Source organism: Biomphalaria glabrata, chromosome 9 (genome assembly GCF_947242115.1).
Source record: "Biomphalaria glabrata chromosome 9, xgBioGlab47.1, whole genome shotgun sequence".
NCBI classification, from domain to species: Eukaryota; Metazoa; Mollusca; class Gastropoda; family Planorbidae; genus Biomphalaria; species Biomphalaria glabrata.
The window spans coordinates 14522478-14546022 of NC_074719.1; the positions used below are offsets into that span (position 1 = coordinate 14522478).

Genomic DNA, 23545 nt, shown 5'->3' on the forward strand with positions numbered 1-23545 from the left:
GCAGTACTGGTGTGATATTTACTTGTGTAGTAGGCAGTGGTTACGTCGTATACATCTACAGTCTCTGGTTATCACCTTAATTAAAATTTAACTTAACACTAATAGTCCAATATTTAAACTACATGCTTACATATTACTAGCTAATGTGTCTTAAAACATATGCTTAAAACGAATAGATATTAATTAATAATATCGATTTATCCCGTGCTTTTAAGAATGTGCGCTAATAATATTGTCTCTAATTCAGTCACAAGAAGCACTGGCACTTGATTTCCAACATCAATTCGGTCCAGCACCAAGCCGTGTTTATGCCATCTCCCATTTAGCTCGAGCCTGTCACACAAGTCCTAAGTTGGATCCTCATACTAAATGAAATATAGATGTTAAATGTTTTCTTGGAGGTTCAGCGAGTGCCTATTTAAATTATTCCGATAGCGGATTCCAGCGGTGGTTGATTTTGAAACCAATACGCTGCCAATGCCCATACATTCCCATTGTATGACCTCAAAATCATCCATTCAAAGTTTGTTTGTTTGTTTGTTTTTTCTTTTCTAGCGGCGGTTGATTTTGAAACCAATACGATGCAATGCCCACTCATTCACATCAATGACCTTAAAACTATCCATTCGAATAACTTATTATTTTTAAAAAGGTACGATCTTTACATTGGAATGTCTTTGCATTTAGGTTACTCATTTTTGTCACACACTAAATTTGTCTTATTTGCTGGAGGGGGGGGGGCTCCAAGGTGTTCTTGAACCCACAGTACTAGTGTAATATTTACTTGTGTAGCAGGTAGTGGTTACGTCCTATATTCCTTGCAGTACTGGTGTGATATTTACTTGTGTAGCAGGCAGTGGTTACGTCCTATAGTCCTCGCAGTACTGGTGTGATATTTACTTGTGTAGCAGGCAGTGGTTACGTCCTATAGTCCTCACAATACTGGTGTGATATTTACTTGTGTAGCAGGCAGTGGTTACGTCGTATACATCTACAGTCTCTGGCCATCACCTAAATTAAAATTTAACTTAACACTAATAGTCCAATATTTAAACTACATGCTTACATATTACTTCCTAATGTGTCTTAAAACATATGCTTAAAACGAATAGATATTAATTAATAATATCGATTTATCCCGTGCTTTTAAGAATGTGCGCTAATAATACTGTCTCTAATTCAGTCACAAGAAGCACTGGCACTTGATTTCCAACACCAATTCGGTCCAACACCAAGCCGTGTTTATGCCATCTCCCATTTAGCTCGAGCCTGTCACACAAGTCCTGGGTTGGATCCCCATACTAAATGAAATATAGATGTTAAATGTTTTCTTGGAGGTTCAGCGAGTGCCTATTTAAATTATTCCGATAGCGGATTCCAGCGGTGGTTGATTTTGAAACCAATACGATGCCAATGCCCATACATTCTCATCGTATGACCTCAAAACCATCCATTCAAAGTTTGTTTGTTTGTTTGTTTTTTTCTTTTCTAGCGGTGGTTGATTTTGAAACCAATACGATGCAATGCCCACTCATTCACATCAATGACCTTAAAACCATCCATTCAAATAACTTATTATTTTTAAAAAGGTTCGATCTTTACATTGGAATGTCTTTGCATTTAGATTACTCATTTTTGTCACACACTAAATTTGTCTTATTTGCTGGAGGGGTGGGGCCCCCCAAGATGTTCTTGAACCCGGGCCCACGGATACCTTGCTACGCCACTGCTGGTGGACCACTTCGGGCACCGACTCTGAGTTTGTATTTCCACACAAACTGTCTTTGTAGACTTTGCCAATCCTGCAATTTTGATATATATCATCCGACGATGTTGGGTTCTCGTTATTTGATATTTTAAATAATTTTTTTTTTAAGATAACCTCAAGTCTCGACTCAACATGATAATTAATTAAGGTAGACAAAGAGAAATACACAATCTTGAATGATATAGTTTATGTTAGGGACATAGTCTAATTTAAACATGAACACCACCGACTAACCAGTGAATCTCTGGAAACGGCTGAAATACAATCACTGTCCATGCATGCTTTTTTGCCATTAGCCTTGCCGTTATTAATGACTGCAAATGAAAAAGTTTTGTAAGAGAAATTAGCATTACTTTCAACAGCTTTGAGTCCCTCCATGATGAAACAAAATCAGACGGTCAGAGGCGTATTGAGAAAGTAAAGTTATGTCTATAGATTCTAGAAGTATACCAAATTAGTGTTAGTTAACTCTTAAACGCCTGTATGATAGAGAACCGCCAATGACTGGTAGTCGAAAGCGCGGCGCTCCAGTACCACCTCATCGTTGTCGCCGCCCGTGGGGACCCGGGGCAACGGTGAGTAAGAGACCCACGGGTTCTCCGAAAAGTGGATAGCGCTGGATACCAACTCGAGAGTTGGTCGGGATCTCCTGGGTCCTGGCTGATTCGCGGGTCTCCCCAATGGGCAAAATTGGGCTGACTAGCGCGGCCTTCGAGGGCTGTGTAGGGTGGCTCTTTTGCTCTCATGAGCTAGGTTCTATCTAGCCCGTCCCCCTACGTCGTAGTAGAGGAGCGCGTCGACTCAGTGGCAGTTCTGATACTGGGGATGTCAAAAAATCTTCGTCAAACTCTTCGGTAACTCTAGCCTACAGTGGAAGTGATGAGTAGAGCGGACTTTCCACTCTCGAGATTAGGACCCTCTTGCAGGCCCTAATGCACACACTCCCACCTAAATGCAATAATTAAGGCCGCCAACGGCCTTAGCTCTCAGGTAGCCGAAATATGCTAGAGTTGTAACATAATATAGCTTCAATTAATAGATTTTTAGCACATCCTCTTTTGAAAAACTTATAGACGTACGTTCCTTCAACGTAAGTTTATTACATCTAATACGAAACCTCCAGCAGGACGGCGGCGGATGGTTACGGGCGAGGTTCGAATCGAATCAGTGAACATCAAGCCACGGCAAGACATTGCACTTTAACCAGGAGGCACTGTAGGAACAAAATAATTCAGTTCTAAAATGTGTGTTTAAAATTACAACTTAATCAAAGTTATTAAACAGAAGAGAATCAGGAAAATATTGTGAAAATAAGGCGATCTCATGCTTCGTTGCGAGGTGCGTTGGATTTCTAAAGAACGTCTCAGAAGATTTTGGAAACTGAAGGAGAAGGCCTACATGCTTTTCTAGATTATGGTATAGGCCTATAATTATAGGCCTATATAAGGTATAATTATATATAAGGTATGCATAACTGCTAAATATGTCCAAATTAGGCCTACCTAAATTTCAAAGGACGGGGATAAAAGTTTGTGAATTGGAATGAAAAATTTGGCGCATGTAAACAAAAAAATTACCCCCCCCCCCCCACCCACCAAAAAAAAAAAAAAAATAATAATAACAACAGCGATTAAAATGTCTTCTATAGAGTAATGAAGAAAGATTAAATAAGGGGAATAAAGTTAAGTAGTCTAAATTTTGGTTTGTGTAAAATTTATAGCTATACTCGTAAAGAAATAGAGGTCTAGCTAGATCTACATAGAGTTTATAGATTTTATCTAATAGTTCAAATTCTAGTCTAGATCTCTAGACCTTATGTATCTAATGAATGAGATCCACCCATGGAACTATACTAAGTTCCATCATTCCATGATCCACCAAGTGAAATTAGCACTAAAATAATTTTTATTTCAAGAGAGTGAAATGACGTACAGCAGCTTCCGGTTTCACAATTTTTAACACATTGTTTGTTGCTCCATTAGTACGCAATACCGTGATTAAACATATAGATTCTAGAGCTAGATCTAGAATACGTTTAAATTCTTGTTATTGATAAACAGAGAAGGTAATTTATGTTTTGATATAGATCTTAACTCTTTTCTAGATCGATCTACACTGAATTTAAGTCATTGGTTAATATGCATGACTAATTGCATGACGCGTAGGACGTAATCATCTTCTTTTTTGAAGTAACGTCTGTATTATATAAGATAAGATAAGATACACTAGTGTCTAGATTCTAGATCAAGTCAGTCATCTACACTCTATAAGTCATTATAAGTCTATACTTACTTAAACTACGCGACTACGGACTCAGCAGTGAGACGGTCTGTAGTCACTGTTAGACTGTTACTCTGAAACTCACTTGACTCACTGACTCAGTCACTGTGTAACTGTAACTGTAATAATGACTGTAGTCAAGTGACTCTGTAGTGTAACGGACTACGGCTACATACGCTAACGCTACGGTGATAACGGTCTCATTCACTATACTACTATACTTTACTATACCTCTATACTATAACTAGAGAAGGCTCTTATAGTTTGAACACCCCATCGAATTCTCCTTTCTAAACGGGTCGCTTTTTTTTGTTTGTAATTCATTTGTTTTTATGTTTGGAGCTAAAATCGATGATTCGGGCCTGCGCATGTCCAATTTTAGATAAGTTCTGGTAATTTTGTTCCGTTTTTCCAAAGCAGATGGCAGTTATTTAGATTCTCGGTAACCATGTATGTTAAAGGGAAACTCCGATAGTTTTTCAAATTTTAGTTATTGACATATTTAAATTCTGCGTAAAAAGTTGTAATAGTAAACATTATATCATTTTTTATTTAAATGCTCGGAAAATTTTATATTTAATAAATTAGACAGAAAATTCTCCACGCCCCCCAAAAAACGGGATTCTGCGAGATGTTTTTAGTTTTTAAAAACGTGACGTCACGAAGGTGCTGGCTAAATATAGATCTAGACCTAAACTCTCTAGTCTAGATCTAGACCTATCGGATCGCATTTATTGTTACGCTTCACAGCTAGATCTAGTCTCCACGTTGATTTATAATCGGTCATTGTTTATAAACCTCTATTTCTACTTAAAGAAAATTAAATATTGTTCTTCAGCTTGTTGCAGTAGTTCCAATCACAAAGATAAAATCAGCAAGTATGCTGATACAGAAATTAGTGTCTCTTTTCATTTGTTTCCAAGAGATGAAGTTTTAAAGGGAAAATTTATTCGCCTGAAGAGCAAATATTTTACAAAGGCATTAGCTAATTCCTGTTTGTGCTCAAACCATTTTGAGAGAAGCTGTTTCAGCAACTTCATTGCTGTGGAAATGGGATTTAAAAAAAAAATTGAAGTTAATACCAGGTGCAGTACCAACAATACATTGGATTTCCAGGCCAAAGAATTCAATTAATGATACTACTGAGACATTTTAAACAACTGAAGTTCATAAATATAAATGAAATCAGATTTGTGAGCTAGAAATTTACTACGAATACTAGATCTACTATTAAATTTCTTATTTAATAAGTAGATCTATCGTCTACGAAACTCAATTCCAACTTTTTAACTTTTGACCTTGGGGGTGTGTCTCGCCGGCTGAGCCAGCGTCAAGCTCTCTCGTCACTTTTTCCATGTCAACCAATGTTAGGTCGAAACAGCACAAAAAAATCATAATTTTATTACGGTCAAACATACAGTCATAATTTATACACCATTAGAAATTTCTTTTAAAGTATTTTAATGATGTAATAACGAAAAATTTTTTTTATCAAAGATAATTTCTTTTTCGCCTCCCTATCAATGAGTATCAATAGGATTTGAGTGCACCGTCGTGACGTCACACAGAAATTCAGTGAAAATCTGACTGTTTTGGATGCGCAGAAAAATTATGTCACAAAAACATCAATTACTAAGTTATTCTTGCAAATAAAAAAAAAAGAATAATATATTCATTATCTATAAATCAAAACACATATTATATCAAAAATTGTCAAAACCATCGGAGTTACCCTTTAAGCTGTTGTGTTGTTTTAACCTCCCGCGGCAATTCATACCTATATAAGGGATGAAGGCTATATCATGAGCCTGTTTGATCGTAGGCTGATGGGCATATCAAAATAAGCTTCCAAACATCTTTAGAAAGACATTCCAATCACATTTATACCGTTAGCTGTTAAATAAAATTAAAAAAGGGGGTGTACAAACAAATAATAATGAATTCAGCTCATTCTCCTTTTTGAACACAGCAAAATCGTATTAAGAAATATTATTGGGATTAATAAATCTATGATTTTTTCAATGAATAAACATGACCTAGATAGAGATATCTAGAATATATAACTTATGAATGAAAGAAAAAGTGTGGGCTGCTAATTTGAAGCCAGAAACCATGCCCACTGCATGTGATCACGCAAGATAAGCTGGCGGTAAGGAGAGGTATACACTCAGCGAGTAGTGTCACAAACTATCCAACAGGCAGTGGAGGGAAGGGGGAGAGAGTCATGAAAAGAATTATAAGCATCTATCAATGATTATTCTATGGGAGGGAGGGGATGTTAAGGTGTCACAAAACGAACATCCAAATTATGAAAACAAGAAGAGGGTCCTTGGATGGGAGTTAAAAGAAAGACAGAGAGAAAATACAAGTAGCCTAGTAGAAAATATCATGTTTATTAAATTAAAATAATTAATTTATAGCTCTATAATCTATATAAATTTATTTCTGTCTGTTTCTACACATAGATTATATAGGTATTTAAATAAATAAACTATACACGATATATATATATATATATATAAAGAGAGAAAGAGAGACCTAGAGTATATGAGGAAATAGACTATAAATACATATTGCAAAATTGAATCTACTTCTTTTACTACACTCTAAATAATGTTTAAGTAACATCGATATAATTTATTAGCAATTACATAGTGGTGTTCAACACCGGTGCTCACTGTTCAACTAAAGGAGAACGCCCAAAAACTGCGTTCAAAATAGGAGCATGAAGTGACCTAATTTATTTTAAAATAAAATCTTGACTATGGGTGGTAATACAAAGGAACACAGCTATTTTTATAGTCCTTTAGTTGCAGAATAAGAATCTGCTTTCAGTTTTTTTGTAAGTTAAACCTTCACCAAATAAAAAAATAAAATAAAAAATTGACCTAGTTCCCAAAAGTCGGTGTTCAGTTATAAGAATCTATCATATAGACCAGTGGTCTTCAACGGGGGCGATATCGCCCCCTAGGGGGCGTTTTCGAGATTTTGGGGGGCGCTGAGAGCGAAAGGGGCGGTAGGGGGGCGCTGGGCACAAAATGGGGCGGTAAGGGGGCGCTGGGCATAAAGGCGGTAAGAAGAAACTAAAGGTGCTCTGAAACAAAACAAATTTAAAAATTCTTCAACATTAAAGCTTGGAAACTAAATATAGACAAATTAACTTGCTTCTAATTTAAGAACAAAAACAACGTTAGAAATTGAGTTCGGGAATCCCATTTTCTATTTTTAAATTTATACTCTTTTGCTGTGATTGAAGGGTATTTATTGTCCTTGGATCTCGCGCGTATAAACGTTTAAGATTTGAGAAACAAAGTAGGTAATACGCCTTTTAGATTATAGTACTGGGGCGGACTGGCTATATGGGCATTCGGGCTAATGCCCGGTGGGCCGGTACCTAAATGGGCCTGTAGGACCACAGTAATCATCTTTTTTTTTTTTGAAATCACGTCTGTTTTAAAAGATAAATGTCGCATGGATGTCACTAAGGCATGTGTTAAATTGTGAAAGGTTTTCTAGTATTCTCTTACAAGAGGCCCTCTGAGTGAAGTATTTATAGTCACTATAGGCATGTGTATCGATACATTATCAAACTTGACAGAATGATTTTGAGGACATGTTGACCTAGAATTGGATGTCCATCATATAATATACAATTTATGGGCGGACGAAATATAGATGCCCGGGCCGATTTTGACACCCAGTCCGACCCTGTTATAGTAATATTTCATCTACAAATGTTCATATATTGATATGTAAATGTTAATTTAAAAAAACATTAAAGGTAACATTTAATGTTCATATATTGATATGTAAATGTTAATTTAAAAAAAAAACATTACAGGTAGCATTTAATAGAATAATTTAACTTTTTAAAAACAACAAACATTGATAAAAATCTTGTTACGAAAACTCACTGGTATGTCATGTAATATTTCCTTGAGATTTAGTGAATTGCCACTAGAAAAAAAGTAAGTTCTTCTTTGATGGCATTTTCAGATGAGGTTATGAAACCAAGTCGACTTCACGAACATATTGCGATATCCAAAAATAATTTAAGAATATTCATGAACAATTATAAAAATCTAAAATTAAAACAATATTAAAAACAAAAAACGGCAAAGCAGGATATGTGTTAATGGCTTCTTAGAAAAATGCATAGCTTTTTAAAAATTCTTATGATACTATTGAAAAATTGATTAAAACTAAATTTATTTTAAAACATATAATATGTAACACAAAAATACTTTTTTTCTGTTAGAGATGAAATATTTCAAAATTGTCTAGTTATGTAGCTTATAAGGACATATAGGAAACCATCAGTGGTTGGACGCTACAATGACTTCATAAGTAATATAGAATAAAGAACAAATCTATTCACTATTCACCTTGTGAGTTATAATATACAAGAAAAGTTTAGCCCGCAATTTCATTTCTATTTGAATCTAATTATAAAACTGTAAATAAAATACAAACCCATGCCGAAAATAAGCGCATCTTTCAACAGTTTTTTGAAACAAATGATGAAAAAGGTGTTAGACTCTTGTAAACTGAAGTTCGCTGGATTTCGAAATTGTTATGGCTCGTTTTTTTTAAGCTCTTAAATAATTATTTTTTTTTTTTTGAGAAACGGGAAGATTCAACGGTTGGCGATGACTTAAAGCAGGCTAAAAAATTGTTTTACAGGGTAGGCATCTCACACAAATGAATGAAACGAACCTCCGACTGCTAGGAAAGAGATTGACTTTTATCGATAATATCATTTTCTCTTTTATGAAGATATTAAATCTATTTTAAAGAGTTTTACAATGTCACATAACTTGTTTGTTGACAAATGAATTACTGCCCAAGGACACCGATATCTATGCAATTCACATAACAATGCTCTATGAAGAAATTAGGATTCGCTTCTAAAATACAAAAAAAAAATATATAAATGACAATTATTAAACATCTGTTACTGACGTTCAAATTGAGTTGCATGAAAAAATAGATTTACAAAACTATGTCTTCAGTAAAAAGAATGTATACATAGGAGGCACACAGTGGCGTAGCTTGGATGGGGGGAAGGGGAATTTGAAAATCCACCGGGCCCCCATTTAAGGGGGGGGGCAAATTAGTGCTTTTTTAATTAATTAAATTAAATATTACGCAAAATATAGTGGCCCCAAAAGATGTCAAGCCCCCTGGCCCCCAAACGATGGAAATTCCTAGCTACGTCCCTGGAAGCACAACAGAGATGTGACTGCATTTAAATGTTTCAGTAAAATTCCAAAACTGTGGTCGAAATTGGAATTATGTTTTAGCTTTTCATTAAACATGCATGGTTAACCTAGATTTAGTGCGTAACAAAGTTAATGAATAAGGAAAGAAATAGACTGGATGTAGCCAACAGAGGAGACCTTCGCCTTGCCTTGGCTAACTTAAAGCTTGAAATTTCTAATATTGTCAGACTGCAGGAAGCACAAGGTTACCATTAGCTTAATTTCATTTTGTAGTGAATTCAGCAATAATAATATTTATATTAAAAAATAAAACTAACTTTACAATTAAACCTAAAAACAGTAGGCCCTAATATTCAAAAATTTAAACGGAGACTATTCTTAGGATTTGAAAGAAAGTCTTTACAATTAATTTTGTGTGTGTAATCACTGCAAATTATTTGACATAATTTTTGTATAATGATAATATTGGCTGTTTTTGCCTTTAATTCCGAAGATTACGGCTGAGTCCAGTGTTTCACATAACTACGCAAACCCAACTGCGACCTACATATTTTCCCGAATTTTATGCAGACAAAGCCGTTGTATGCTCGTTTTTGTTTTTGAGTATCAAATGTTTGTCCCGCAGTTTTTGTAAGAGCTCTCGAACTGTTTCTCTCAGAGGCTATCTGCTGCCAGAGAATGCTGCCAGGTACTTTCCTCTATGAATAAATCTTTATAGCGCTCACGGGGGAGGGGGCACCTCTGTAACTCAGTCCTCCTCAAGGCTCGTCAGTCATAGGCCAAGGAGTTCACAACAATTGCCTTTGGCATGCGGTCTTCTCCCAAGCGGGATAAGTGTTATTGACAGCATAAAAATTAATAGATAGATGATATTTTGTTCAAATTTGCCTTCTCACGCTTCTTTATAACTGTTTTTCTTAGAGGGGGGCGCTGGCGGATTTTTTAAAATAGAAAATTCGAAAAGGGGGCGGTAGGCCAAAAAAGGTTGAAGACCACTGATATAGACTATAGAATAATAGATCAGTATCAATTATCACTAGTATCACTAACTCTAACTAAGTATCAGTCAATCACTATCTGAATCAGTGACACTGACTTGATTTTGATTGACTGTGACTGACACAGTGACAGTCTTAGTGATGGTACTTAGTTTTAGTCTATACTTCTACTTCTACACTCAACACTGTCAACAGTGACAGTCTACACTTCACCCACTGACACTACAAACTAACAAACATTACAAATGTAGTGGATGTTGAAACCATTTTTTATTTTATCAATTTATGCATTATTTTTATGCAATACTCCAATATTCCAATATATATATATATATCTATATAGACTATAGTCTATTCAGTAAATAGTCTAGTCACAGTGTATGTTGCTACTGAATAATTGTTGAGTGGTTTGGTGACAGCTTGCACTATAGTCTTCTATAATATATAATATTGACTATATAAATAGTAGATCTACCCATTCACAACTCACAAGTTAAGGTCAAATTTTCTTGACACTCTTTGTGAGACTCATGCAATTTTTTTTTCTCTTCAAAACTGCATTTATATAATTATAAATAGTTAGTGGGTCTAAACTCTAAATGATTAAATGCAGAAGCAGAGGTCTAATATTTTTCTTTTACAAGATTTTAAACTTAATTGTAACGTTTTCTGTAAGTCATTAGACAAAAAAAATGAAAGTAGTCTTTTTGTCTTGAAATTTAATTCTTGTTCTTCAAGGCAAAAATACACATATACACATAAAAGTCATAAATACACATATTTCTTTATTAAGACATCCTTTTATTTTTATATTTTATCATTCAAGATCATTACTGATGTGATTTTTTAATGAAGAAGGATTTCTTGAATGATAAAAGAATTTGATTGAACAGTAGGCCTTCATGTAGTTTAGCTTGGTCGAGACCAAATAAAAATATTGTTTGTTGCATCATAGACCTAGTAGTAGTAGGCCTATAGATCTTTATCTAGATGTGTTTGCATAGTTAATTACATGAAGATAAACTAAAGTTACTAAAGCTAAACTGTTTTTTAACAACTGTTGACATACATAAATTGTTGAGCTCTTCATGAATCTATATAGACTAGGGGTGCACCGGATATTAAAATTTGATATTCGGCCGGAGCCGAATACCTAAGTGTCTTGTATATAGCTTGTATTGCTGAACATTTTACGAAACTGTTAAATAACATACTATACCTATATAGATATTTGTTGGTATTATTTTTTTTCCTTTTATTTACCTTATTATTTTAAACTCTGTTACTGATTGATTTATTTAAGATTAACAGTATTTATAAACAAAAATGAATCTGTGTAGCATGAGCGTGTCTGTGTTTATGTATGTACGAGGCCACCAACTATAAAGCTGTGTGTTGGAGGGTCAATGTAAAATATGTTAGTATATAATATATTTTACTAGTTACTAATGTAAATCTCTCATCTGGCTTGTATGGTGGTTGGATGTATGTGTTCAAGAATTTCTGACCAACAACTGGTCATCAGACTTGTAATTTTAAGTCCAAAGACTGCTTCTGGTTCTGGCTTCAAGGGCTTAATACGGATAGCTGTTAGTTAATAGTTGAAATCTGAAGCGTAGTAGGTCATATATTTATTAATCCATTTGCGGCAAACGATATTTTGTTAACAGCAGGAACATCTATTATACCTACTCATAGCCTGAGCCTTAAATGTTGCGAAGCATTGATTTAATTGTAGTCCGTAGGCCTATTATTGGTATCTATGTTTAGATCTACTGTTATATAGATCTAAAAGAATTAGGAAAACCAACTATAGAAGAAAAAAAATCACCCACACCCTCCTTACCAAAAAAAACAACATAAATAGACTTTATGTTCGACCGATTGTAACAAGCTGGTCAGATAGACGTAGTGAGCCTACACATGTGGTCCTAGTGTAGTGTGTATAGATGATTGTGTTGACCTTCACACGTTTTTTTTTCCTTGGGCATACGCAATAGTGTTTAGTGTGCAGGCAACAAAAGATAACACATTGGCATGGTCAGTCAAGCATATAGATAAATTATAATATCTGTACCTTAGTTACAGAGGTCAAGTGTTTCTTAACATTCCAGCTTATTTTTCTTTGTTTGCTAGCTGTAATTGTGGTGCTTTAGATCAATTTATTTTCTGCGATGTTAAATTTTACTGTAAGGTTTTCCTTTATATATTAAGTCAATAGAATTAAACAATGAAATTAGTTTTCTTTCTAAAGGTTTTAATACAAGGGGGAAAAATACATACATGCACACATACACATATTTGTTTTATTTTATTGTGCAACGAACGTGTGTTCAGCGCCCTAAATGACATTTCTCTCCAAGTAAACAAACTTAGTCTCATCATCTAGTCACCTCTAGACATTGTCAATATTTCTCAACAATCTGCGTTAATCCATTCTGGCTTAAGAATGGTCAATGTCTATCAATACATTGTCATGGATTAAACAAATAAAAAGTTGGGGGTGTTGAGTCTCTTGAGCCCTCCCTTTAAAGATACCCCTGGTCAGTGTCTGTTTGGCTTGTAGTCCAGCCTCCTAATTGAGACTTAAAGTAATCAAACTTATTGTCCCGGCCAATAGTATAAAAGGTGTGGCTTGTGGTCCAGACCCTTGATTGACAACCTATCTCATAATAAACAAACTCATACCAGATTAACCTTATAGAGATTTGGCTTGTGGTCCTGCCTCTAATAAAAATTCTTCTCCAAGTAAACAAACTCAGTTCCCTCATAAGAAATGGCCTCTAGACGGTGTCAACACGTTGACATCTGGCTTAATGTGATCGGCTGTCTATCTGTGAACTCAATGTTGTGGACTAAACAAACAAAAGGAGGTGGGAGTTGCTCATCTCTACCTCTGGAGATATACCCGCACATCTAGGCAGATTATCAGCGTGACGTAGTTAAGGAATATTACATGTTTTCTAGACCACTCAAAGGTCAAGACAAGCTTTTAAAATGCGCCAGACATCGCTGTATGTAATGCGAATTTATAATGTAAAGTCTAATTTCTATTTAGATTAACACGCCTTGTCTTTGTACTAAAAAATATTTGGTGCATATTCATAGTTTATAGTTTTAAAAACAAATTCTTTTATTTGAAACAAAAACGTTAATGTATTTCAGAACTGACATTATTGAATCATGTCCACTTCATGAGTATTGGTATTTTTATTAACATGGAGATTTAGTTTAAACTTCTTGTTGGACATCGTTTATCAGCGTTATATTGTTTGCCTTTCGCCGGTGTTGTTTCGATATTTAAGTGTTACCTCCATTTGGCGTATCTGGAAAACACTTAGCGTGGAGGCGCATAACAATATTAATAGAAATACAGGTGTAGCTTTTACTATCCGGTAGTGATATCCGACCGGAGCCGGATAGTACCGGATAGTGAAAAAGTGCCGAATATTTGGCAGGAGCCGGGGCGACTATCCGGTGCACCCCTAATATAGACTTATGTTAGAGAAAGTAAAGATCTTTTAAAATTAGCAGTAGAAACATAAAGGAATTTAAACAATATGCTGGCCTTTGTTTGTCCATGACCACTTGACTTAGCTTAAAGTTAATCGAGATATTAAACAGCCTGTTCTTCTCTCTCTCTCTCTTTATCTCCTTATTCTGTCTTTCTGTATCTCTCCCTTTCCTTCTCTCTTTTCTGTATCCCTCCCTTTCTCTCTCTCTCTCCCCTATTTTGTACCATGTGTATCATAATGCTCTCCCAGATAGGCTTTAAACGTAAAATGTAAAAGTCTGCTTTGTCTTTCTCTCCTTATCTCTCACTTTTCTTCTTTCCATGTGTCCTCTCTTCTGTGGACCCCCCTCCTTTTTTTTTTCCCCCTGCGCATCGTAATGCTCACCCTAATAGTCTCCTTCCTCTCCTTTTCCTCTTTCCCCTCCTTTCTCTGGTGCCCACTCCCCATGTTTTTTCACCTTATGTTTTGTAATGGTCTCCTACATAGATGTTTAAATTACATTGGAATGACCCACATTGTAATATCCCCCAACCACAGTTAAACATATGTTACTTTGGCCTGTAAATTCTGGCATCACTTCCACTTCACATTCCAGGCACTATAATTACAAACAATTGTAAAATTACACCAAAACTTTATAAAATATTTTATTTAAGATGCCTAAGAAAGGCAAGGCCAAAGATGATGATGTTGACTTGGCACCTGTAGCCAATGATCAGAAAGATTCAGAAAGTTTAAAGAAAGGGAAAAAAAAGGTTAGTATTTTGATAATTTTTAATTATTTCCACTTCTGTACAAGTGGCCAAACTTAACTTATTAGTAGAGCAATTACTATAGTCTTCTTTTTGGGCAGTATAGTGAATTTGTCAAACATTTTGAAAATCTCTACAGAACATTTGATGTAATGTTTACAGTTGTCCTACAAAAATGTCACTTTTTTTTTTCTCTGTTTCAAAAACTCTTACTGATAGGTTATTTTTTATTTGTGTTAAATTACTAACTGCTTTTATCTTTCCATAATATATTTTCCACTTTCCTACTGAATTATCCATTTTGCTCATTTGTATATTTCACTACCTATTATGATTAAACTGCAATAACTTTTTTTGTTTGTAATCAGAAAATCTTTTATTTGGTATTTATAGAATTAACACATTGAAAATGAAACAAATCTCTATGTTTTCCAAAAGGAAACTATTCAAAATTACATTATAAGCAATTAAAAATATTTTGTGAGGAAAGAAAATAAAACAACGGACTTTTAAGCATCGATGATAACATTATTGATTCACCTGAAAGAACAGGGTCAAATCAACATGGTATCATTGATTAGTATTAGGAGAGAAAGAGTTAATTCAATAGACCGCTGTATTATTTTGGCTGTAAATAAGATTTCATCATCTACTATTCCAGATGAATTCCTTTAGATTGCAGCTTCATTAATTCATAACTCTTGCAGTACTGCACAAAACTTATTTGATTTGTATATTTTGAGTTAGCCATTTTTTCAATATTGTCTTTGTTTGTTTTTTTACTTATTAGAAGCTTTGTAAGCTACACGTGTGTATAAAGATAAAAACTAAAACATTTTGGAGATCCTACTCTACTTGCTATCATTTTACATCCTCTACTTGTCAATGAAACAATAATTTAAAAACTGCAATATGGCGTATCTAAATTATTACAAAGAATACAAATACAGCCCAAAGCAGTTGAGTCTACCAATTAAAGGTTATGTTTTATTGCATTTAATTTTAATGAAATCTCTTCTAAAAAGCTTATTGTTTTTTTCCTTAAATACTAATTTAGAATAAAAAGAAAGGTGATGAGGATGATTTTGATGACACTGTTAAACCAACTGTGAATGATGAAAAAGATTCAGATACAAAAAAGAAGTCAAAGAAAAAGGTAAAAACTTTTAAAATTTTGCTTTTAGTTTTTACAGACAGTTTCTCTTTAAAAAAGACAGGAATGCATATGTTTGATTACAATTTATTTTTCTTCTATTTGTTAAATATCAATTCAAATCAATATTTAAAAACTGACAATGCTAAATATGTTTCTTCACACATAATGTTTCTTCACACATAAAAGCAGTTGTGAAGATTATGTCAAAAGTACTATTTTGAAGATGCCAAATAAGTCATGTGACCTTGATCCCATTCCAACCTCCTTGCTCCTTGAATGTTTAGATGAGCTTGTACCTACAATTACCAACATTGTGAACTCTTCACTGACTTCAGGCATTGTACCACAGCAATTTAAGCATGCACTTGTCAGGCCCTTATTAAAGAAATCCAGTCTTGACCCGGAATGTCTAAAAAACTATCGCCCGGTTTCAAATCTTCCCTTCCTGTCAAAGCTTCTGGAGCGCATCGTGTTAGTGCAAATTCTTTCTCATCTTGAACAGTACTGTCTCTTGGAAGAATTTCAATCTGCATATAGGAAGTGCCGTAGCACAGAGACAGCAGTGGTCAGGGTACTAAACGACTTACTTCACAATTCCGACAAAGGCCACATATCAATTCTTTCTATGCTGGACTTGTCCGCAGCCTTTGATACGCTAGACCATGAAATTATGATGGCCAGATTCTCTGCAACTTTTGGTTTAGCAGGAGTCGTCCTAAAGTGGCTTGGATCCTACCTGACGGAACGCACCCAAAGTGTCGTTGTTAGCGGGACGGAATCAACAAGCTTACTTTTGAAGTACGGAGTACCCCAAGGATCAGTTCTAGGCCCAGTACTGTTCACTATGTACACATATCCACTCAGCGGTGTCATACGGCCAACCGGCATCTTATACCATTTCTTTGCCGATGACTCACAGTTATACGATTCATCAGTACCCTCAGAGGTGTCGCATCTGGCAGAGAAAATCAGTAGTACCGTTGCAAGGGTGAGCGATTGGATGGTTGAAAATAAACTCAAGATGAACGAAGACAAGACAGAAATAATTAAGATTGGCACTAGGAACAATGTCTCAAAAGTTGAAAGCACAGATTCTCTCTTTATCACGAACTGCCATGTTCCTTTTGTCCATGTAGTGCGGAATCTTGGAGTTTTCTTCGACTCAACACTATCTTTCGACCCACACATAAATCAGCTCTGCAAAGGTCTTTATCTGCAGCTGCGCAGATTAGGCCAGATCCGACCATATTTAACAACAGAGTCAACAAAAACGCTAGCTGTGGCATTCATACTCTCCCGCCTTGACTACTGCAACGCCGTGCTAGCAGGTATACCTGATGACAAAATAGCCAAGCTGCAACGTATACAGAACAACGCCGCTCGAATAGTCCTTAAAAAAACTAGACAAGATTCTGCTACTACGCTCTTGCGCACGCTCCATTGGCTTCCCGTGAAAGCGAGAATCGATTACAAGGTCGCCACACTTTGTCATCAGTGTATATATAACAATGAGATGCCCTTGTACCTTAGCGAACTGATTACTCCATATGTCACCCAGAGAACCCTGCGCTCAATGGACTCAACGCTTTTAGTAGTGCCACGTTTCTCCCTCAAAAGCTACGGTCTGCGTGCTTTTTCAGTTCACGGACCAAAGGTTTGGAACTCACTCCCCATTGATCTCAGACAGACAACATGCTATACCACTTTTAAGAAGAACATTAAGACCTACTTGTTTAAAACTTTTTTAGATTAACTGTTATTCCAGCAGTTGTGTATATGTTTGTAATGTTGTTACAGCGCCTTGAGCCTACATTTTGTTTGTTAACAGCGCTTTATAAATAAAATTATTATTATTATTATTACTCAAATGGCAATGCAGGATGCATCTTGTTGCTATGTAATTCTGAAAGATGATAAATGACTGTATTGTTTATTTTTGTGGGCTGTTTTTTTTTTTTATCATCCTGATATTATTCATAAAATGCTAAGAAGGTTGTCATTATAATTCAAAAAACAAGCAAAATAAAAAGAAATACTAGTTAAAAAAAAGGCTTGGGGGGGGGGGGGGAGCACCACACAATCATTGTCACATCTCTCAATAATACAAGGGTTTATCTCACTTTTTTCTTTATAAATATAAAATGTAATTAACTAACTACCACTAATTGATTACCTGATGTGTTAATTTTTTGATAGATTCATGCATTGTCTTCGGTTATGAATAAATGTGTACAATTTTAACTTGATCCCAGAATAGGAAGTGTGTGGGGGGGGGGGGGGAGAGAGAAATGTGTACAAGAATCCTCCCAGACTGGCAGTTGGAGTGAGTTAATATTTATAAGCTTTGTTTAAAAAAACAACTCACTTTTCTATTTATTTGATATTTCATTCAGTTGTTTAGACCAAATGATCCTTCTTCAACTTGATGCAGCCTGTATTAACTAGTTAGAAATATTACTGTGACTTGAAGACAGCAATAAAACCTTTTCTACAATTGTTCTTTGATCAGAATAAAGAAAAATCCAAAGGGGATGATGATGACGATGATGATGCAGTGAGTCAGATAAGCAAAGCTTCTGAAAACAGTGTGAAGAGCTCAGAAACTGGAAAGAAGGCAAATAAAAAGGTGAGGCAAAAAAAAAAAGAATATATTGTTAGGACATAGGAGTGAACTAAAGAAAATAACTCACCGATGCTCAGGTCGCTGTTATCTCTCTTGCAGAAGCACAATCCAACTATAATTAGTCAATACTTCTGGTAAAAAGAAATAATTTCACACTACTACAATTGAAATTTACATATCTTGATTCACTAACACAAATTAAAGAAAACGATCCTCAGTTGAGAAATAAAAAATCATCACTAAAGTTTCTTAATACATTAACCCACTAGCTCAGGTTATTTACGCCCGACAACGAAAATCACCCTACTTTGCACATGAAAAAAATGGTTAGTCCGGGGGGCGGGGGAGAGGTTTACAGCAATATTCATGAAAATTTAAGGTCTATTCTGTTTAGTTAGGAATCCCAACATTCTGAGGAACATTTTCTACAACTATACTCACAATTTACCTTTTTTAGACCACCAAGGCTGAGATTTGAATGTCTGATTTCTATACCTTTTATTTTTCTTAGGGAATTTGAGAGATGTTAGTTTTCTGAAATTAAAAGAATAAAGAGATAAAATGTTAATGAATTAATTAAATGGATTATAATAATTGACTTAAATCTTTGTTTAAACACTTAAGTCTAATTGCAACTAAAACTTTGTTTAAACTTTTAAGTCTAATTGCAACTAAAACTTTAATTAAACACTTAAGTCTAATTGCAACTAAAACTTTGTTTAAACATTTAAGTCTAATTGCAACTAATTTTTACACATGTCACATGTTCTTGTTTAAAGAAAAATAAACCAGAAAAAGAAGAGTGGAAGGATGATGATGATGATGATGTTGCAAATGATATTGGCAAATTGGCAATAAAAGATGATGATGATGATGATTTTGAAACTGGGAAAAAATCCAAGAAAAAGGTTTGTTGTTATGTGTTACTTTTGATCTTACTTTCCCCTAAGTTAACAATGTATGTCTACTTGTGTAGTTTAGACATTTTCTTACTTCAAGTTAGAGAAGCTTCACTTGTAAAGACTTAAAATAACTGGCTTATATATTTATATCTTACTGATGTGTGATGTTAGGTTTTCTGTTTCTGAAACTATTGTTTTTCTTCTAATTTTTCGTACTTAACTGGAACTCATCAGGACAAGAAGAAAAAAAGCAAGATGGATAAGTTGAAGGAAGATTTGGTTGCAGGGGAAAAAGAAAAGTTGGCAGCAGAGGAACAACAGAAGAAACAAAAAGCTGAAGTAAAAGTGGCAGCCAACAAATTTCAAGCTTTGCAAGATGATGATGATGTAATGGATGACGAGGAGGAGGAGGAAGAAAACAGAGATGCTTTGGTAGAGCCAGAAGAGAGTGCTAAATCTACAGAAGGTTAGACTGATATGTTGTTATTGTTGTGCTGTTGATTTTGAATGTTCTTACTCAATCCAGTGGCACAAGCAATATGCAAACAACATTAACAAATATATTTTATTACTAAGAACTGGAAATGTTCAGGAATGTATCCATGTTCAAGTTAGCTAATCCATTATTCAAGTTTCAGAGACATTTATGTAGCCTTTTTAAAAAAAAATATTTTTTTATCATTGTCTTCTGATTTATTTTTTCATTTTATAATGTTTCTTTCCAATTGGTATTTCTTTTTTTTTTTGTTAAATAAAAACTTTTATTTTGGAAGACTGCACACTCCATAAACAAAAATTTTATTTTTTTACTTCCAACTTTTTTTTAATCATTTTTGTTTAAATACTTGGTAAGACTCCATTTTAAAGAAAGAGGTATTATTATTCTATAAATTTTATTTTGTGCAGTTTTAGAAAAGTTAGCAAAACATTTTGACTAAGGATGTAAGTTAGTTGGTCAATGTTTGAATTATTTATGTCAAAACATTTTTTTTTGGGTTGACTCCATAAGGTAAAATGATCATATTAATGTATTTGTGTGTGTGTTTATATTATATTTAATTTATGAACTCTCTTAGAGAGTTTATATATTTATTAAGTGTTCTAATTCTATTTTTTTTCTTTCAACTTGAGCAGAAGATGACAAAGACAAGCCAAAACTGTCCAGGAAAGATCTCAAAAAGCTAAAAAAGAAGGTTTGAAATTTTGTCAGAATAGTTGGCAATACTTTGTCCTTATTTAAATGATATCAGTTCAAACAAATATTTTTTTATTATTATTTAGATGGAACATGCTAAAGCATTAGAAGAAATTGAAGAAGATGGTCAGTTTTCTGTTTCCCAAGCTGAGAAGTCTAAAAAAGATGCTGTAATGGACAACCAGTTGGACATCAAGGTACACAGAAATGAAATAATCTTTGCATTTGTATAATTATTCCTATATTCATAGTTTTTTTCCCCTACATATTTACATGGTTCTTTCAGGTGGAAAGGTTTAGTATTTCTGCTCGAGGAAAAGAATTGTTTGTAAATGCTGATTTGTTTATTACACATGGACGTAGATATGGTCTGGTTGGACCCAATGGGTAAGTATCATTTTCACATTTAGCAATAGATTGTAATTAGATTTTTGTAATTATCTTAAATTTTGTTGTTATTTATTGAATTTTATTTTAGGTTGCATTGTATATGAATAGGTAAACAAAACAATTTGTTAAAAAGTTACTAATTTATCCGCTAATTTTTTTAACAAACATTTCATTAAGAATCTTATCATTTTTTCACAAACATTTATTTTCTTACTAGTTGGCAACATTTTGTTGTTCTTTGACAAACCATTTATGGTCTGGTATGTTGTTGTTTTTTTTTTAGTATCTTTATCACATACATGTTTGTTCACAGCCATGGCAAAACAACCTTGTTGAAGCATATGGCTAGCCGAGCTTTAAATATTCCTGCCAACATTGATGTTCTGTACTGTGAGCAAGAAGTTTCTGCTGATGATACTAAAGCTATTGATGCTGTCCTTAAAGCAGACAAAAAGAGAACAGCACTACTACAGGAGGAGAAAGAGTTGATGTCTAAAATAACAGAAGGGGGGCGAGAGATTACTGATCGATTGAAAGATGTAAGTTCATCTAAGTTTTTCTTTTATATATGTAATATGTAGACATCAGTCAGCACTTAGCTTCACATTCCTATTTCCTTATATTATTAAAAGTGGAATTCAGGGCAGAATTGAAATCTGGGTTCGTCTGCTTAGTAGAACAAAACATCATAACATTTATATATATTTAATTTTTTTAAATAATCAGAGAAGAGTTGGAACTGTCTGCTTGGTAGAGCAAAATTATTGAATTACATTAGTATAATAATGTTTTTCAACCAAAAGGGCACGAATTACTTGAAACCTAAATTGTCCTTGTTAAGGTTTATGAAGAATTGAGAGCAATCAATGCTGATGCTGCTGAACCAAAGGCAAGAAGAATCTTGGCTGGTCTGGGTTTTACTAAAGAGATGATGAACAGAGCCACTAAAGACTTGTCTGGTGGTTGGAGAATGAGAGTCTCTCTGGCCAGGTACTGGATTGGTTTGCAATTTTAAGACCAAGCTATTCAAATCACATTTAATTTGAATTTTTATTGTAGCATTATTTTAATTTCAGTGTTTTCAAATTCTTAATATTTTCAAATGACTTGTACACAGAGCTTTGTTCATGGAGCCCACATTACTTATGCTTGATGAGCCTACCAACCATCTCGATCTCAATGCTGTTATTTGGTTAGATAAGTAAGTATCTAGATTGTTATGTACCAAGGGTTTAAGCCTTTTAGAAAGGTCAAAATAAAATATACCTTGGTATATCTACATGATTATTATGATTTATTTGACAACATAATGTGTACATGACATGAAGCTTTTTAGCTACTGAACCTGATGTAGTGATTGTTTTTGTATAAAAAAACTCACGCTGGTCATTGCCAACATATTCTATTTATATCATAATATATCATTAGTATGTTAACTAGGGGAACAACGATAGCTTATTGTTACGTGCGCATCTTAGTGTAAATGTGAAATGGTGCGAATGCGTGTTGAAAGGAGAGAAGAATAAAAAATGGAAGAATATGAACAAGAAAGTGTTTTCAGTATTAATAAAGATTAAAGTATTTATAAACTGTGATTTGTCGTTTTCATGTCTAAAGAGTCTCATCCAATATGAAGACGTAACAAGTGGCGCCCAACGCAAAGGTAACCCACGTATCCCTCTATTCACAGGGGATCTCCTGTCAGCAGACAGTAGAGATAGTATAGTCTAGATCTAGAGACAGGAGAAAATTCGATTCGATATTATTAGTAATCAACTATGGCGGACAAGGCTGAGGTAGCAGCGTTGAAGGAAGAGGGAAGGTTGTTGGAGCTTGAAGGGGCAGAACTAAGAAAATACGTACAAGAAAGGTTAATGGAGAGGGAGAGATTAGCGATGGAAAGAGACAAAGAAAAGGAGAGATTAGCGATGGAAAGAGACAAAGAAAAGGAGAGATTAGATAAGGAGGACAAAAGAGAAAGGGAAAAAGAAAAGGAGAGATTAGCGATGGAAAGAGACAAAGAAAAGGAGAGATTAGCGATGGAAAGAGACAAAGAAAAGGAGAGATTAGATAAGGAGGACAAAAGAGAAAGAGAAAAGGATAAGGAGATAGTAGCAATTGAAAGGGAAAAGAAAAATGAATTGGTCGCCATTGAAAGAGAAAGATTAGCATTTGAAAAAGAGACAGCAGAGAAAAAGTTAAAAACAGACCAAGGAAAAGAGAATGATAAAAGAAAGAGTGACTCTACAGGGAATAAACTGGCAAAATATAAAGGCTTGATATTCAACGAAGACAAAATGGACATAGACATTTTTTTGAAGAAGTTCGAGATAGAAATGAGAGAACTGGAGTACCCTGAAGACAAATGGACATTCTTATTGTCGAGATCATTTACAGCGGAGGTGCCTTCAAAAATATGTATGAACCAGGGTAACTACAGCATTGTGAAAGAACAACTACTTAGAACTTTCGGGAAAACAGAAGCTTTCTATCGCCAACAGTTTGTTAATTGTGAGATAGAACCAGAGGATGACCCGCAGACCTTCTTGGACAAAATGAGCAGCCATTTCGATAACTGGATAGAAACCGCTGAGGTAGAAAAAACCTTTGACAGTCTTAAGACATTTCTCATGCTGGACAAAGTGATGTACGAGTGTCAGGAGGAATTAAAAATATTTCTGTTGGAGAGGAAACCGAAATCCATAGAAGACATAGTAAGACTGATAAGGGCTTATAAAGTGGCA

The 23545-nt window shown here is 34.6% G+C and overlaps 1 protein-coding gene and 1 long non-coding RNA gene across 3 annotated transcripts in view; one reads left to right on the forward strand and one right to left on the reverse strand.

The window, feature by feature from the left end:
- Window positions 1-316: 316 nt before the first annotated feature.
- Window positions 317-3669, reverse strand: LOC129928084 (uncharacterized). Its single transcript, XR_008779691.1, has 3 exons — window positions 3581-3669; window positions 2003-2082; window positions 317-1011 (listed from the first exon to the last, which is right to left on the reverse strand). It is a non-coding gene; the product is annotated as an uncharacterized LOC129928084 (long non-coding RNA).
- Window positions 3670-3683: 14 nt separating this feature from the next.
- The window catches only part of LOC106061927 (ATP-binding cassette sub-family F member 1-like), a 38847-nt gene continuing 18985 nt past the window's right edge, over window positions 3684-23545 (forward strand). Inside the window, exons 1-12 of one of the 2 annotated variants that reach the window (XM_056040474.1) lie at window positions 3684-3833; window positions 14440-14538; window positions 15593-15691; window positions 18201-18317; window positions 19094-19222; window positions 19451-19682; window positions 20351-20409; window positions 20498-20608; window positions 20698-20798; window positions 21115-21340; window positions 21643-21791; window positions 21919-22002. In XM_056040474.1, the coding sequence (XP_055896449.1) occupies window positions 14440-14538; window positions 15593-15691; window positions 18201-18317; window positions 19094-19222; window positions 19451-19682; window positions 20351-20409; window positions 20498-20608; window positions 20698-20798; window positions 21115-21340; window positions 21643-21791; window positions 21919-22002 (1406 nt within the window). In that variant the 5' untranslated portion in view covers window positions 3684-3833. The remainder of the gene's footprint in view (window positions 3834-14439; window positions 14539-15592; window positions 15692-18200; window positions 18318-19093; window positions 19223-19450; window positions 19683-20350; window positions 20410-20497; window positions 20609-20697; window positions 20799-21114; window positions 21341-21642; window positions 21792-21918; window positions 22003-23545) is intronic. The other variant, XM_056040475.1, reaches the window with a different exon arrangement.